Raw genomic sequence first — 17,364 nt, forward strand, 5'->3', positions numbered from 1 at the left:
CCCCGGCGACCATTTGTCATCTGCGAAGTCAGCGACTTGTTTATTCGTGGGAGACGGTGTTAAAGTATCTGTGGTTCAAAGCTTAACAAAAGCCGACCAAGGGGCTGGACTGGGGGCGTGGTATGCAAATATCGGGGGCAGTGTCTTTCTTGTATTTTGCATATGTAAACAATAAAAGACCGATGACGAGCACGAGTGTGATCGCGGAGCAACTCCCCGCCGTTCGCACTGAGAGATCTGCTCCCGGACCAACAACCTTCCCTGAGTCGAGTTCTTCTGTTTAAACTTGTCCGGGTATAACTCTGACAGTCATGATTCTGTTTTTAAGATTACATTTGGTGTTGCTTCATCATTTGGTTTCCTCGTGTGCATCTGTTTTCCTCGTTTGGTTTTGTTTCCACCTGTTCTTGTCATTTGGGTCCCTTGTGTACCAATCAGCTCCCTCAACTCTTTGTGCCGTGTCCAGGTGTTCCTTGTTGTCTCGTCAATTTGCTTGTATTTAGTTCCTCGGTTTCTGTCACTCTTGGTCAGATCGTTGCGTTATTGTCATGGGTTTTTTGTTTCTGTTGCTATCATGTTGTTTCGTTTTATTGTCATGGGTTTTTGTTTGTTACTTTAGTTAATTTGGGTTTTTCAGGACTTTGTTTGTGTTTTGGATTTGGTTTTTCCAGTGTACCCCTGCAAGCGTTTTCTGTTAAGTTAACAGTGTTAACACATTTTTGTTCAGTACTCCCTGGTTCTCCTGTGTCCCTGCTTTTTATTTTGGGTCCACTACCATCACGCACGCACACATGACAGGATTGGCTGCAGCACGCCTGTGATCCTCATGAAGATAAGCTGATTAGAAAATTGATTTATATATTATTATTATTGTAATTTATTTTTGTATTCAGTAAATCTGCCCCAGAGGGACAATGAGAATACTGATTATTTCACAGCTACAGTGCAAGATTTGCTCTTCACAGAATCAGGATTGTTCTCTGCCAAATCAACATTTTTTTTTTCTCTGCAGATTCCTTGGGGGACTACAAACCTGTGAACTAGTGTACCGGTACTTTACAGTAAAAATGAACTACTGATACTTAAGTACACATGACTTTCTGATGCAGTGAATAATTATAGTGTAGTCAATATTTTTTTTCAACTACGCTGATAATAGTAGACTTTAGTTACCTTGCAAATGAAACATTTTGACTATTTTGTAAGTGTCTACTGGAGTGAGTTCATTACCTTTTAGAAAGGAAACTGTTTCAGCCATGGTGCAGTCCATTTAAATCAATTGTGAACACATACTGTACCTGCACAGTAGTTTTTCTATGCCTTATCCTGAACATGTGCTTAAGCTTGAGGAGTTTCTTTAAAGTATGCTGCCAAACTATCACATGATGCAAGGAAACTATTGATTTTAATTTAATTTGTTCATTTTCCCCACAACCGTATTTTCCCTAAATTGTATTAAATAGCTTTAATCGTCCAAGCTTCTGATAACATCCCACATCCCTTGAATTACTGTGAGACATTCCAAAGATGGAGTGCGCTTGTCTGTATTGGAATAAAACTCACACTAGTCACAGGATTAGGCCACACCAACACACATGGAGAATCCTGACACGAAAATATTTGAGAGAATACAAAATATCAAGTGCTTTGAAAGTAGCAACTTGTTCACCCATTCGGTCTACCTATTATCTGGCTATTTAGTCAGACATGAATAATTATTTGGTCTGAAATCATGAGGTCAACTCAAATCTGACATCAAACTAAGATTCCTCTTCTCGGGTAGCACAAATGAGAAACACTGTTGCGAATTGTTCTTGGATAGAAACCGCAAAAGACGGTGACGGAGGAATTATGTTCATGTGTGTTATTTTTATCTTCAAAAAAGACACCAAAAAAGAGAGAGAGAGACTATGGACCCATTCCTGGATGTTGGAAGTGGGCGGTATGGATTGTCTATTCTCCAAAAAGAACTTGAGGTAACGTACCTGTATTTGTTTAATGACACCACATTTGCTAATCATGGACTCACTCTGCAATTAGCAAATGTAGCATGAGTTGAAATCCTACGTACACTTTGCAAGCCACCTTTTAAATACTGTAAACCATATTGTGGTTGTGTGGGCCACATGCAGTCTCTCGTCATAAGTACCTTCCTACTTACACTGTCCTCCTACTTGGCAATGCCAAAGAACCGATCGAAGGATTATGTAGGACAAGTCACACTATGCGGCAAGATCAACAAAAATTCTGACATGCCAGACTTCAATTGTGGTCGTGAGGGGAACCAGACACCTCACAACTAAGCATCGAGTATGGAATACTACACGATGACACATCAAGACAACTCAAAATGGGCGACACGTCTGTTGGCTCAACATCGGGCTATATTCATGTAGTGTAATGTTGGCTTTTATGTAGCTTCATGAAAAGTACGCCCTCTGGGCGTGACTGGCACCGTATATATATAAATCCTCGTCTCACCCCTCGGGTGGTGTCCGTCCCTCATTCAGCTCGGGTCCTCTACCAGAGGCCAGGAAGCTTGAGGGTTCTGCGCAGTATCCTTGCTGTTCCCAGCACTGCACATTTCTGGACTGAGATGTCCGATGTTGTTCCCGGGATCGGTTGCAACCACTCATCTAGTTTGGGGGTCACTGCCCCGAATGCTCCGACCACCACAGGCACGACTGTCACCTTTACCTTCCAGGCTCTCTCCAGCTCCTCTCTGAGCCCTTGGTATTTCTCGAGTTTCTCGTGTTCCTTCTTTCTGATGTTTCCATCACTTGGGACCGCTACATCCACTACAACGGCTTTCCTCTGCCCTTTATCTATGATCACGATATCTGGTTGGTTCGCCATTACCATCTTGTCAGTCTGGATCTGGAAGTCCCACAGGATCTTCGCTCTGTCATATATATACAGTATATATATATAATATATATATATATATATATATATCCCACACAGCATTCTGTACAGCTTTTTGAGTCGAAATTCCACAACAAAGGTCACCAACTCCGGTCAGTTTAGATTGGAGGAAGGAAACATCTAAAACATGCAGGACAGGAGCCGGAGTTGGTGATGACGCTTGTTCTACAACAAAATGAGGAAAATCATCACGGTCTTTAGTCACCCAGAGCACTACAACACAGACAGACAGACAGCAATACTGAGACCGAAGTGTGAGCAAGGAAGTTGGCATACAGTACCTGGTAAGTGGATTTACTTTTTGACAGCTTCTATTCTGTACCATGGTAGCAATGTTGTTTAGCATTAGTCTCATGATTTTGCAAAACCACTACTTGCCATGCTCTACTTGCCATGTTCAAACATATTTTTTTTCTGTCAAAGGTGTTTTGCCGCAATAAGTGGAACGGATGAGGGACACCTCAAAGCAAAAATAAAGGCGTTGCAGGAGAAAAAGTGTGGCTCGGCACCTTATAAATTTTGGCTCTGCATTCTGATAGTTTTTCTTTGTTTCCTCCTCTTCATCCAATGTGTGTCTCTTGTCCATCAATAAATTGCGCACGTTACATCTCTTTGGACCCAACATGGATGTCACATATCCATATTGTACATATGTGTATTTACACACACACACACACACACATTATATACTGTATATATATATATATATATATATATATATATATATGATGGAGAGAGAGAGAGAGCGGGAGAGTACAGCACATGCTTATGCAGTACTTTTCTGCATACACCACAAGAGGTCAGTATCAACCTTTCGTCCCACTACACTTGTGAGGTGAATCTAGGTGTGAGAGGCCACAAAAGGGCCAAGGTCAAAGATTCCTGATCCAATAAATCCGTTGATAAGACAGAAGTAGGAGCTCCACTTTAGAGCGTGTGGTTATTTCACTTGATTCTCATTTTAACCACTGACCTTCACTTTATCATTTAATCAATGTAATATATATGGTGTACAATGTTGGGTTAAGACTATCACACTTAAAATGCAGAAATGTGTGCTAAGGCACCAGTGTAATATCAGAAGACATGAGTGTGCTCTTTGGAGACACTGACAAGAAAACTTTGAGATTCTGATTAGAGTTTTCCTAGAAGTATATGCTGTTAAATAGCGTCGCTCCTCCTCCATGACCATGTGATCCAAGTTGATTACAGTCCACCAAGCAAGGGAGGACAACCTGAATACCCTCATCTTTCAGGGAGCAGAGTGCAAGATAGGCACCAAAGAGCAGAGGAGGAAGTCAGAGCAAATTTTCTTCACGAGAGCTGTCAATTGTGCTATTTTATCGGGGTTGTGTGCTGAAAACTCCAACATTGAATGACATATAACACATTGCAATGCTGGAAATAAGGAATAGAGATGACACACAGAGGGGGTCTGACCGGGAACCATGCAAAAGATTTTCTCATTCCATTGAGGAGATCCTGAGAAAGCCCACTTGCACCAGAAAAGAGGAAAACGTTCATCGCAACTGGTCTGTTATCAAGGAGAACACCCGGATATCAAACCAGCTTTTAGGCGCAGGTATGCTCTTGACGTAAGACTAATGTTACATACTTTATGCATGGATATACAATTTTCAATTAACATATTTGTTTCCCCGAAAGAAAGTCCGGAAATCAGGCGCCATGAAGAATCGCCAAAATCCCCCTCAGAACGTATCAGTGAGTATCATTTGAAAATAATAATGATGATGATTATAAACCAAAGCGGTAACAATTTCACTTTTTTTTTCAATGACAGTAGTGATCTAAGTCCCCCGTTATTGATAACATAATTATTCCAATTTATTAGGTGGCAGAAAAAAGAGGCAAACCAGGATCACTTTTACACCGTCGCAGGTACAGGAGATGGAGAAGGTCTTTCAGCAGACTCACTACCCGGATGTCAAGACCAGAGAGCAGTTGGCCTCATATTTGGTCCTCACTGAGGGGCGAATACAGGTACACAAAGAACTATACATAATCTACCCGATTCGGTTTATTCTTATTGTCAGAAGTCATTTAATGGCTTCACCGTCTGATTTTATTTCACAAATAAAGTGAAACTGTTGCCATGCCTTAACATGGATTTATGATGCAAACCACAAGTATATCACGCAAAGCTCAAAAGCGCACCACTTTTCTGAAAAGTGAGAGGAATGAGAACAATCTTCCGTCCTTTAGATCCCCGACTGGTGAATATTTTGTATGACATGGGAAAAAAAAATCTTATTTTGCTGTTTTGTTTAGATTTGGTTTCAGAACCGTCGAGCCAAATGGAGGAAGACTGAAACATTGAGAGACATTCAGCTGACAGACAGACATCATACACATTCGCACAAGAATTCCCGGTTATTTTATGAGGTACCTTTTAAATACATTATATATCATATAAATGCACACACACTGGATACTTCGTCAGGTATCCCTGCACAGTTATAATGACATGCAATGTAAAATTCTGCCTTTTGAGGAGATGATAATACTGAGTTTTAAACGGCACTGTCGTAGTGTAGTCTTCATTTAACGTTATGTTTATTATCGTGGTTGTGCATTGCATACCAGTAATACACAAAATTGTGACAGTATGTAGCAGTGGAGAGATGTCTCAAATGTGCAGGTTACCTCATGAATTGTCCTGTGATTTAATTTTTTTTTTGTGTGCTGTGACATGAAACCAAATTGCTTAAACAGATGTTCAACCATTGAAGTAAATTATCATCAACGTGTCATCAATATGCACCTCTTTCTCCATCCATCAGAAACCACAGCTGGCAACAATGTGTTGGCTGCCATGTTGCTCACAGGAATTGTTGCATTCAAGACTGCTCCTCACAGCAAAGTCACCTCCCAGCATGTTGACCGAAACACATTTCTCACATCGCAGAAGTCCGTATTTTGACATTCAGACAGTGACCTGAGAGTGATGAAACGATTAGGTTGTGACATTACATGAGTGAGCATCACAATGTTTTTTTAATTGAAGGCTCTGACGTTTTTAAGCTAATTTACAACGTGTTGTGCTTGTAGTGTAATGGTCTTTCTTTACAATAAATATCTTCTTTAAATATTAGAGTGAGTACTGTTGTGACTGTTTCTCCGAAGGCTAAATAAACACAAATGAATTTAATTAAAACTCATTCACTCCCAAAGACATTTTTAAACGTCTTTTCAGACTTGGTCTAGAATTGGCTGGTACTGAATGAGTTGTTAATTTTATTTTGTGCTGCAGTCTTGTGCAGGAGATGTGTTACTTGCATGACATTACATTCCTTTGTCAGAGATAAGATAATGCGCCGCCTATGTTCATCTGTTTGAACTTCTGACCACCGGTTCTTATCTTAATTTGAGGTTGTAAATTGAGGTTGCTCGCAGGTCAGCTGGGGAAGCCAGAAAAAACATGAATGTGCAGCAACCGCTGAAAGCTATGGCCACTTCACCAAAATTACACAAATTCCATAAAAAAATAGTTTCATGTACTGTATTCATCTAGATGACTGAATGTAAAATGGCTGGTGTTTACGATAAATCGTGCACAATTACACTGTTGTCAGTGTGGAAGGCAGTTATTCACAAAGTTAAACATACTTAAGACAATAAACCATTTTACCTGAAATAATGAACATTGAAGTAGCCCTCACAATAAATTAAAAAAGTAATCCTTTTTATCCTTTTGAATTTGAATTTTGGCTACAACATTTTACAAATCTGTAAATTTAGAATGCAAGGCATGGATGATAACAATTAACCATTTCGGAAGTCACCGTACCTAATGCAGCAATTATGACATGAAATTTTCCAGCAGGCCATGTATCTGTTTTTTGTTGTGGTGGTCCTGAACTGTTCAGCATCATAGAACTGTCCCTTAAGTGTTACCTCGCTCATGTAGCTAATTGAGTTCACCCAAGTATTAAACGGCATTGTCCCTCTTACTATGATGCAATGCGGTTCTACACGACTGCAACCGTCCATCCATTGGTCACCATTTAATAATGGGGCACCTATTTGCCGACAACAATTCACACCCATGGGCAATTTAGAGTTTTCATTTAACGTAACATGCAGGTTTTTGGAATGTAGGATTGAAAAGATTCCAACCCAGAACCTCCCAACTTATAGGCAGACATTCAAACCACAAATATTTCTAAATTATTCTTCATTTTTACAATGTTGCAGAACATTTGGAGTGTGTAGTTATTCTGTCACAGGCTAGATGAAAGATGACATGATGTCTGCTGCTTTTCAAAGACTGAGGCATTCAACATGGATCCAACAATGACCCAGACAACCCATATCTTTTTCTTTTGTGTGAGGGTATTGCTGGTAATTGCCAATTATAGCAACGCTGGCACAACACAAGCCACTCTATCAATACCATAAATGATTTGACAGGATAAGAGCTAATAAAATATGACAAGGTTTTGTGTGAAGTTAAACTTTTCACCCCGGTTATTTATGTGTTTATAGCCCGTGTTACGCCATAGCGTACTTTTGAATGAGGCGTTCGTCACTAAATGCTTCCAACTATAAACTATACAGTGGGTGGAGTTGAAAAATATGTACAGACACATATGAGCCGAGAGGTGGCGCCCTTACGCCCATGAATTTGCAGAAATGACGCCGTGTTTTCCTGAGTGACCTGGTTTGAAAAGCACACGGCTACATCTATATGCCGCTACAGTTCTGTTGATGTCGTGTCTCATTTTTTAGGGAAGGAAAATATAAGAGTTGGACCACATATTTTAATTTTCTGGCCGCTCTCCAGGAAAGGGAGCGTACATTCCGCATCCCCATCCTCCTCCCGATTGCCTCTGCGTTGTAGGGGGAGTTCGGGAGGAGAACCGCAGACCAACAGGCTGGGTGGGCGGGGGGCGGGGGGGACGGAGAAAGCCGGACAGTGAAGGGCGATGGCGGCCGGTGCGGGATGCGGAGAGTCTGTGGATCAATACCGGGCCGAGGTGGAACGGCTGGCCCGGGAGCTGATCGAAGCGAACGGAGAGAAGATTCGGGCTGCGGAGTGCGGGCTGGTGGTTCTGGAGGAAAACCAGGCGCTGAATAACAAGTGTGCTGAACTGGAGAGCGAGCAGGAGGCTCTGAGGAAGGAGTTGGAACAATTGCAAGAGGTAAGAGACTGGACTACGCTCACTCGCTCACTCAGGGGGCGTCCGCAGCTGATGATGTCTGAGCACCTGTGTGGCGTGTGCTGGAGGTCAGATGAAGAACCTGAGAGTTCATAGGCATCACATCACTCCCTTCTTAATTAAAGGAAATGTGAAAATGCTTTTAAGTCAATCTCTTCAACGGGCATCTTTATTCAAGCTTTGTGGTGCTGCACACAGTGTAACCATGCATACATACAGTAATGTGTGCATACTCCCGGTTTGTTTCATTGATGACACTATTCTGCTAAAAGGCAAGTGTGTCAAATTCATTTTAATTGGGCCACATTTTGTGGTTTTTCGCAGAGGGCTGATGTGACTGAAAATGAGTTATCACCTCATCATAGTATGAGAACAGAGTTGCTCCTGCATTTCATTGTTAGGATGTATTTATTTTGTTAACATCAGATTGAGGTTGAAATGAGATGTCATGGAAAATAGTGACAACCAAATATAACAACGAATACTCCATTTAAGTTGAGAAGAGCTTTGGTGAAAAACACATCTGTAAATCTGTAAAATGTGAACTAAAATTGTGATTTTGGTCCAGATTACCTGCAAAAATTAAAATAACTCTATTATGCAAAAGCAAAGTAGACACACCTCATTTGCTTTAGTGGGTCACAAAAACATGACGTGCTTTGAGTTTGGCCGCTGTGCTGTTAGGGTTTCCCATTTATTTATTATATTTATATTTCAATATATTCAGATTTACATGGGACAGGAGAAGAAAGCCAATCTCTCTTTTTCGTGAATGGATGCTGCAGCTTCTTGTTGCTTTCAAGCTTAGCTTGTAGTAGACGTGTGCACATTGCAGCATGACGTCTTTGATCCATCCACTGGTGAAAAGGACACTTTGATTCGATCCTCTTTCATCTAGAATTGCTTCAGACAACAAAGTGTATGCAGGAAAGTGGCTAAGATGGCACGATTGTTTGTGTCTCATGTGTTGTCTTGTATTATTTTGTCATTTTTTGTGAACCTTTCTTTTGACGGCGGCGCGGGCACCCGCAGCGGCTCCTCTTGTTGCATGTTGAGAGGGAAGAAATTTCATCTGTGCTGTATGTGCACATTTGACAATAAAGTTGTATTCAATTCAATTCAATTATGATAACATTTCTGTGGAGTGTAAAACACCGGGTCTATAACTTAGCCTTGCATCGCATAACATAAAGTATTTTATTTGTAGGGTGTAAGAACATAGTGGAACAACAGGGCTATGGAGACAATGGAAAGGTTGGTAACGGTTGCTGTATAAAATATTGCCGATTCCTCACATCCAGGGAGAAATAAAAGGATAACTCATTCAATGTATGAGTATATATACATTGAATGAGAGAGGTTTTGCACACACTCTTTGTCTATGTTAAGTCTTCATCTAACATGTATACTATTTCATGATGGATATTCAAAAGTTTGGAATTGGATTTTCAAGAAGCACCTGTAAAAGGTCCAAATAGCATTGCTGCAAAAAAGTCACAATATCATCATCATTCTTCAAGCTGTTTTTCACATGCACATATTTATTACAGTGGAATGTCTCAGGTCGAGCATAACATGTCCTGGACTGTCAGTTGACCTTCGATTTGGTTTGATTTAGATCGACACCTTGGTGGGTGGTGTATGATCTATGTAATGAATATCATGAGATGAGTAAACAACCGATGACATCTGCTGATGACAAAACTTTGAAACTCAAGGATACAGACAACACTGCATTTCGCACAGCGATAATAACAGCACACAATTGTCTGACATGTTTGTCACAAACATGTCAGACAAACTTTGTGAGATAACAATAAATAACTGAAACATAAGGTGAGAATAAGTGTGAGTATATTTAGTCAAATGTAATAAAATGAGGGCGGCCCGGTAGTCCAGTGGTTAGCACGTCGGCTTCACAGTGCAGAGGTACCGGGTTCGATTCCAGCTCCGGCCTCCCTGTGTGGAGTTTGCATGTTCTCCCCGGGCCTGCGTGGGTTTTCTCCGGGTGCTCCGGTTTCCTCCCACATTCCAAAAACGTGCATGTCAGGCTGATTGGACGCTCTAAATTGTCCCTAGGTGTGAGTGTGGGCGTGGATGGTTGTTCGTCTCTGTGTGCCCTGCGATTGGCTGGCAACTGATTCAGGGTGTCCCCCGCCTACTGCCCGGAGATGGCTGGGATAGGCTCCAGCACCCACCGCGACCCTAGTGATCAAGCGGTTCGGAAAATGGATGGATGTAATAAAATGATCATATTTATTTGGATGTGACTCATCATGCATCGCAAATGAATTTGTATTTCCTTTTTCCCACATTCCAAACACGCGCACATCACGTTAAGTGAGAACTGTAAATTGCTCGTTGATTTATGTACACAATTGACTGGCAGCCAGTCCAGGGTATATCGCGCCTCTCTCCCAAAGTCAACGTGGATAGGCCTCAGCTCTCCCGTGATGTTAATAAGGAGAAATACTGGAGACTAGAACAATGGAAGGATCTTACCAGATGGTAGAATCGTGGTTTGTATGTCTGTTTCACAGTTACAGGATCTGGGTTTGAATCATGACTCTGGCCTATCTGTCACGAGTTTGAATGCAATCCTTCCTTGAACAGAAACTAGCTTGTGAGGTTAAGTGAAAACTCGAAGATGTGAATGTGAGTGTGAATGTGAATGGTTGTTGATAAATGAATGGATGGGTGGCCCTTACTGGATAATTTGGGAATTCACAGCCATGTTTTTTTTTTTATATCTGTCTCATGTTATGTTTGATGTAACACTAGTGGTAGCAGTTTGGAGGGTCTGAGTTCAATTCTTGGCTCTGATCCTGCTGTGTGGAGTTTGCATGTTCTCCCGATGCTAGTGTCGGCTTTCTGTGGCTTACACCAACGTTACAGAAATATGCATGTTAGGTTCATTGAAGACTCTCAGTTGCCCATAGGTATGTGTGTGTGTGTGCGTGTGTGTGCCAGTGTGTGTGCGTGTGTGTGCCAGTGTGTGTGTGTGTGTAGCCTATGGATCCTGTTTTGTCTAACAAGTCTAACGTAAAGTCGAACTGTGATCATGGGTGTTGTTTTCTCTCTTTTGGTATTTCCGCAGATGAACACTTCTGAACTTTTGCCTCATGATCTAAAACACAAATGCCTTCAGTGCGCAGCAAAAACAAAGGAATTGACTTTGTCGTTCCAATACAGATACACTCGCTGATCACTCAAACAAGTGCACATGAGCAATCTATGAAACCTTGAGCCTTTACATACACAACTAGGTATTCGTTTTGAATGACCCTGTCACCGTTTAACTGTTTTTTAACCCTTCCATGGCCCTATTTAGTCAATTCTAATTGTTTTTTTGCCCCTCAGTATGATCCAAGTCAGTTCTATATGATTGCACATGTCAGCAACAATAAAAAAAAAAAGAAATAATGTCATCGATACCTACTGTGCATCTGTTGAGATCGTTTCGTGTGTTCTGTCTGTGAGTCATTCGGTGCTTACGCTTGGCACAGGGAACATTTTCTGGAGGTGATATTACTTCCACAAAAAAAAAAAAACCCACCCCTGGGTCTTATCTGTCGCACGCTTCTATCACTGTAGCAGAGTGCAAGCCTTCCACTACAATAATATCACATCCATTCCCCCTGCTCTCTGCTTTGCATTGCAATACGGCAGGGAACTTTGGATGGAATCTGATTGAGTTGTTGTGTGGCCTATGAATCTGGAAAATATCGACGATGAAAACCTGATATGCATTACTTTCATGATGTCTCACCATTATTATTTTTTGAACGACTAGACTTAGAAATCTTTTAGTGAAAATCTACACTTGCAAATGATCATGTCATCTCTTGTATTCAAATTTGTATTGGTTAGCAAGTAGATGGCAAAGATAAACCCTGCTGACCTCACCATGAAGCAATACAACAGCATGATAACGGCATCATGGTAAAGAAAGCGTACTTGGCATTCACCCAGTCGGCAGCAGTAGAAGCACTGGCCATTTGCATGAGACAGACAAACACCCTCAAAACAGGGGGGGTGCTGTAATTCTTCATCCAAGGGGTATTTTGACCAAACCATGTTACAAACATGTGATCAAGACAGTTTTAAATAATAAAATAGACAGGGTCGTTATGTACTGGTGTGCAATGAATTTCAGGGCAGGGAGATTTACACATATGTCTTTCTGCCCTGTCTTCTGCCCTCAGTTCACTTCCTTGCTGGTGATTGTGTGTGCTCAGTTCACACACATACTGCACATACACGGTTGGAGCTGCTGCAAGTACAAAAGAAAACATTAGGTACACTTTGTGTTTGGGGGACTGAAAGTGCTCTTGGTCTTAAGTCTTCCGCGCTGATATATTCTTCTTTTCTCTCAAACACACGCACACACACGAACACCCTTCCCACTGCATGCCCCCCAGCCCAATCACTCTCTCCATCCTGTATGCTCTGGATGCTGCTGGATAGTTGCCTAATCCATGGCAGGGGTCCCTTTATTCAGTGGTTCAAGCTTGTTAGTGCTGTCTCTGGCCAGATCAACCTCAGGCAGGACAGTGGAAGTGGAAGGAGGAGGAGGAAGAAGAGGGTGCAGTGATTGTGAGAGTGAGACAAGCTATTCTGCCTCAGCACTGTGCTTGGATGGCTTTACAATGATGTAGACATTTTTGCAATTATTTGTACTAGGATGATCAGTGAGCCGGATGACTCATGGATGTTTCATTTGCAATTGTCCACAGACAGAAAGAGAAATTGCATCTTCATTTGTTGTAGTATGTCTGCACGAAATGTGTCAAAGAAGCTTTATGAGTCATTTTGAACATGTTACTGTGCCTGCGAGATGTGGCGCGTCTTTGTTTTGTTTCCTGCAACTTGGTTTGCCCTTTACAAAATTCTTGCGTGTTAATATTTTATGGCTGAAGACACAGTTATTTTGTTGCTCACGTACTGCCTAGAGAGGTAGAGAAGCAGATGTGTAGGTAGGTAGGTGGATAGCTATGTATTTAGATTTCCTGATTCACAGCTCTTGGCTCCATTTGCAATTTGCCTCCAATCCACTTGTGACCAGTTCTTTGTCGAAGAAGTCCCCAAATTAATCAGTCAATCATCCATCCATCCATCCATCCATTATCCAAGCTGCTTATCCTCACGAGGGCCGTAATCAATTGTGATAGCTCATGCAACACCATTCTGACTGCTTGCACAATGTATTGAAATCCAGTACAAGAGCTTTATCTAAATGCTACCTTTCTGAAGGTTAATGATGCCAATTTCTAACCAACACAGTAAAATGTGTGCAAATTTAACATATGTTTATTATTGCAGTTGTTATTTGAAGTGGTGTACAGATTAGAAGTGTCCTACATCATACGGAATTTGCTGTATGTACTATTTTGGTTGTGTCTGTTTGATGTATGGAGCACCATAAACGGTGCTCGGTGGGATACAGGATATTGTATTGTATCGTCTTCACTCTACACCCATGCATTTTTAATTCTAAACAAAAGATGAACTCTTTGTTCGGAATACTTTTGAAACCAGACATCAAGTCATGGTCATAAATCTGTCCCGATGATACATTACAAGTTATGACTGACTGTCATACAATTGTTCGGTGATTGACTTCCGGGGTGAGAGGACGCTGGCGTGTATGTCGCCGCTTCTCACTCCAAACTTTTCCAAAACGTTTCCAAAGTTAGTCTGCCTCCTCCATTCTCTCGCTGCTCCTCTTACATTAGCTTGCAGTGGTGGGAGAGCGGTAAACATTGAGGAATGAGGTGGATCAATACATCCTGGGATGGTTTTGTTCCCTCTCTTCTTTCTGTTCAGACCACCATCCCCCTCTCTCAACATAGCCTGTGGCCCAACCCTTGTATTCCCCGCACCCCTTCGTATATGGTTCCCTTTGGGCTGAAGTGGGGAGTTCGCATCAATTTATGCGGTATGCAATTTGCTGAGCTGAGCTGCACTTTTCTGTGAATGAAATAAAATGAAAAAAAAGGTCAAATGTGGAGCTTGAGGAAACATTTTGGTTTTGCATGCATGCAAGTGGGTACACTAATGTGTGTGTGTGTGTGTGTGTGTGTGTGTGTGTGTGTCATTTGAATCGATATACAATTCAATTTTCCATTGAATATTTTACTCATCACTTGATTCGTGGCAACATAGCTCAGACTCAATTGTTCTATTGTTCCTTCACTGACAAAGGTGGGTGACTGGGTGGGCGATGATTGTAATACATTATACACGCCAAGTTACCTTTGACCCCAGCAAGAGGCTCAGTGAGGCAGCTGAGCATCGAGATAAGGAGTCCCGCAGTCGCCCTTAAATATGTTGAACTGCACCGCTTTGTGCGCGCGTGTCTGCGTGCCTGCAGTCAAAACAAGAGGTGAAGGTCATTTTGTCAGCAGCTTTTTCCCTGCATGAGGGTGTCTCGTGTCAGTAAATGCGGCAGGCTGGGTGCGGATGTTGTGATTGAAAACAGTGAGGACGGCGGGGCAGAGTGTGACTGTGTGGCTGTAGCGCATCACTTTGATCTCTTTGTCTTTTCTGCTGCTATGGTTGTGTTGATGTAATGGAGAAGAGGGCATTGTGGGCGACCATGGCTTGTCTGTGTGAAATGAGTGGCCGGGCAGAAACAGCATAAATTGAAGCATAAACACCACCCTAGTTGTGCTTGATTTCGGATATACATTTGAATGTTATTTTTATGTTTCTGTGGCTAAGTCTCAAGAGTGGTACCTCGAAGATTCGTGATGGTCACTTGAATTTGGTGGACTTTCAACACAGTATTTCCCATTGAGATCACAGGCCAAAGTCTTACAAACATAATACGTCAACCTAATTGTCTCACACAAGTGTAAAATGAAATCATATGTGCAATGGGAAAATGTTAAAACATAACACAAACCCTATCTTTTTTTATTAACTTTTCTTTTGATAGCGGCACGGACACCCACAGCGTAATAAAACTCTTGTTTTATGTTGAGAGGGAAGACATTTCATCTCTGCTGTATGTTACACATTCAGTACATTTGACAATAAAGTTTATCCAATCCAATCCAAGCCAAATCTTTTATTTCCAAGTAAAAGTCATTTGGCAATTAACCAGTGTGTGGCTTGCTCGCTAGTGGCTTGTGCAAGAAGTCACTCACTCCAAAGGACCACCCGTGAGAGTCAATTGCATGACAACAGTCACAGAAGGGCCAAATTCATTTGTTTCATTTCCAAAATGTGTTCACAAAATGATCCGATCTACACTGAATTCAAATTGAGTGAATTCAACAAAACCTTTTTTCAGTGTGCCAGAGAATCACCACACGAACCTGAAGACCCATCCCAGGTTCAAAAATCCGAGTTGGGCACTGTTGAAACTGGATCAAGTTCAGGTAAAGCAAAAGGCTGAAGTCCAATCTTTGATTGAATAATTATTTCATTAAGCGGCATAGCTCAATTTGCTCAAATAATAGACCGTGTGTGTTGTTTTAGCATCAGGTTACTGCAGTGACTTTCTGTGGCTTCCACTGGGTGAGTCACTCAGTGGAAGGCCCATGGGTCAGTTCCACCAGGATGGCTTGAGTGGCAGCGTGTTAGTCTTTCTATTGTTGTGTGTCTTTTTCTGCATCCGCTCCCCTTTCTCTGCTGCAGAAAGACAAGACAATGTCATCAAATGAGTCCATCTTTCATTCCTCTCGTTCTCTCATGTCACTTTTTTGGAAGCATGCAGTGACAGTTACACCCAGCTGGTTAGTGCTTTTCTTGACGTAACGTTCTTCCAAATGTTTGTTTTTATGTGTCACTAATAAATGTATGAAGGAGATTCAGTGAAAGAAGTTGTGCATTCAGCAAAGAGGAGACCATGTAGGTCGATTTCCACACAGTTGACATTAGTGCTCTATTTCATATGCACCCGAGGCAAGATACTGAGAGGAAAGTAGGCACTCAGTGCTTTAGTTGAAATGGAACTCGCTAGTTTACAAGGGAAACTGATGGAAATGTTCCTACCATCAAAAATTGATGAAAATACACTGTAATCAATGAGAATATATGCATACAATTAAATAATACAGGCAACACAAAAGTCTATTTTAAGTACGAGTCAAACATCGGGTTTCTGTTCTTGTGTTATGACCCTTGCACAGTCTCACCCCAGAGCCTTGTTTCATAGCTTTCTTCTTTTCAATTTCTTTTTATCAATGCATTTGACTCTTTTCGTCTGTCTTAAAAATCAGATCATAACTGCATCCTTACATCTCTCTCTCTCTCTCTCTCTCACTCACACACACACACACACACACACACACACACATTTTTTTCTTTCTGTCTTTCTTTCTTTCTTTCTTTCTTTCCTTTTTTGAGTAATTTACCTTGCTCTCCTGGTCAATTCAACAGTGACAATCAGAATACTTCCTGAGTGAGAGTGCCTGTAGCCAAGTGTATTTTTAACTTCTGTATGCCAACGTGTGAGTGGTCGCCTGAAGGCCATCTCTGCCATGTGTTGTTGTGGTTGACTTGCTCCTGGTGTCCTGGCAGGCACATTAGCAAACAGAGAGAGCAAGTTGAGTATATGGCACAGTTACAGACGGTACAGCCTGTTAGCAGGATTTTCTTTCTCTCTGCTCACACAGTTGCCAAAGCATGGAGGCATATTTTTGTTCTCAGCATGTAAAGAGACACCAAAAATGAATCGAATGCAAAATAGTAGCACAAACATTTAATTACGTCCAAGTATTGCCAATGCGTAATAGTACAAGTAAATTGGTTTGTGTTTATCTTTGTGTGTGTGTGTGTGTGTGTGTGTGTGTGCGTGTGTGTGTGTGCGCGCGCACGTGCGCTGTCCCTCTCAGTGCTCCTGTAACGTAAAAAAATTAATAAATAGAGAGATAAGTATACCATGTCTGTTATAACTGTTATAATGGTGGAAGCGCATACTCCACATTATCAAGGATGTTCGATGTAATTGAGTTGTTCAATTCAAGACCTGATCTCCACTTCATTATGTTCAACAGGCAAGTCTGCAAAGAGGCTATAAGAACAAAATCAGATTTGTGGGGGAGAATTGCGATCTTTGGAGCACATTTTACGTGGAGCTTCTTCTTAGGCGACGCATTCATTGTCCATCACCCGCGCACAGAAGTGTGATTCTGGGAAATAATCCAACCTTCTTTCTTATCAATAGCAGACTTGAGCCAAATGAACTCATTCGAACAAGACATATTAAACCGGCTTGTGCTTGGCAGCCCTTTCAGTGGCATCTGCATGT

General features: G+C 41.6%; 2 protein-coding genes across 5 annotated transcripts in view; both read left to right on the forward strand.

The window, feature by feature from the left end:
* The first annotated feature begins 4,320 nt into the window (after positions 1 to 4,320).
* LOC147205957 (ALX homeobox protein 1) lies at positions 4,321 to 5,885 on the forward strand. The gene is made up of 5 exons (XM_086108195.1): positions 4,321 to 4,507; positions 4,591 to 4,647; positions 4,778 to 4,926; positions 5,215 to 5,328; positions 5,727 to 5,885. The coding sequence occupies exons 1-5, from the start codon at positions 4,321 to 4,323 to the stop codon at positions 5,883 to 5,885; spliced, it is 666 nt and encodes a 221-aa protein (XP_085964321.1).
* A 1,713-nt stretch (positions 5,886 to 7,598) lies between these two features.
* The window catches only part of bicd1a (bicaudal D homolog 1a), a 28,409-nt gene continuing 18,643 nt past the window's right edge, over positions 7,599 to 17,364 (forward strand). For all 4 annotated transcript variants that reach the window (XR_015100743.1, XM_086109556.1, XM_086109557.1 and 1 more), the window contains exon 1: positions 7,599 to 8,087. Coding sequence is in view for 3 of the 4 variants with exons in the window: in XM_086109556.1 (XP_085965682.1) it covers positions 7,872 to 8,087 (216 nt within the window). In the remaining variant the exon portion in view is untranslated. The remainder of the gene's footprint in view (positions 8,088 to 17,364) is intronic.

Source organism: Hippocampus guttulatus, chromosome 4, assembly GCF_054856545.1.
Source record: "Hippocampus guttulatus isolate MCC_2025c chromosome 4, RoL_Hgut_1.0, whole genome shotgun sequence".
NCBI classification, from domain to species: domain Eukaryota; kingdom Metazoa; phylum Chordata; class Actinopteri; order Syngnathiformes; family Syngnathidae; genus Hippocampus; species Hippocampus guttulatus.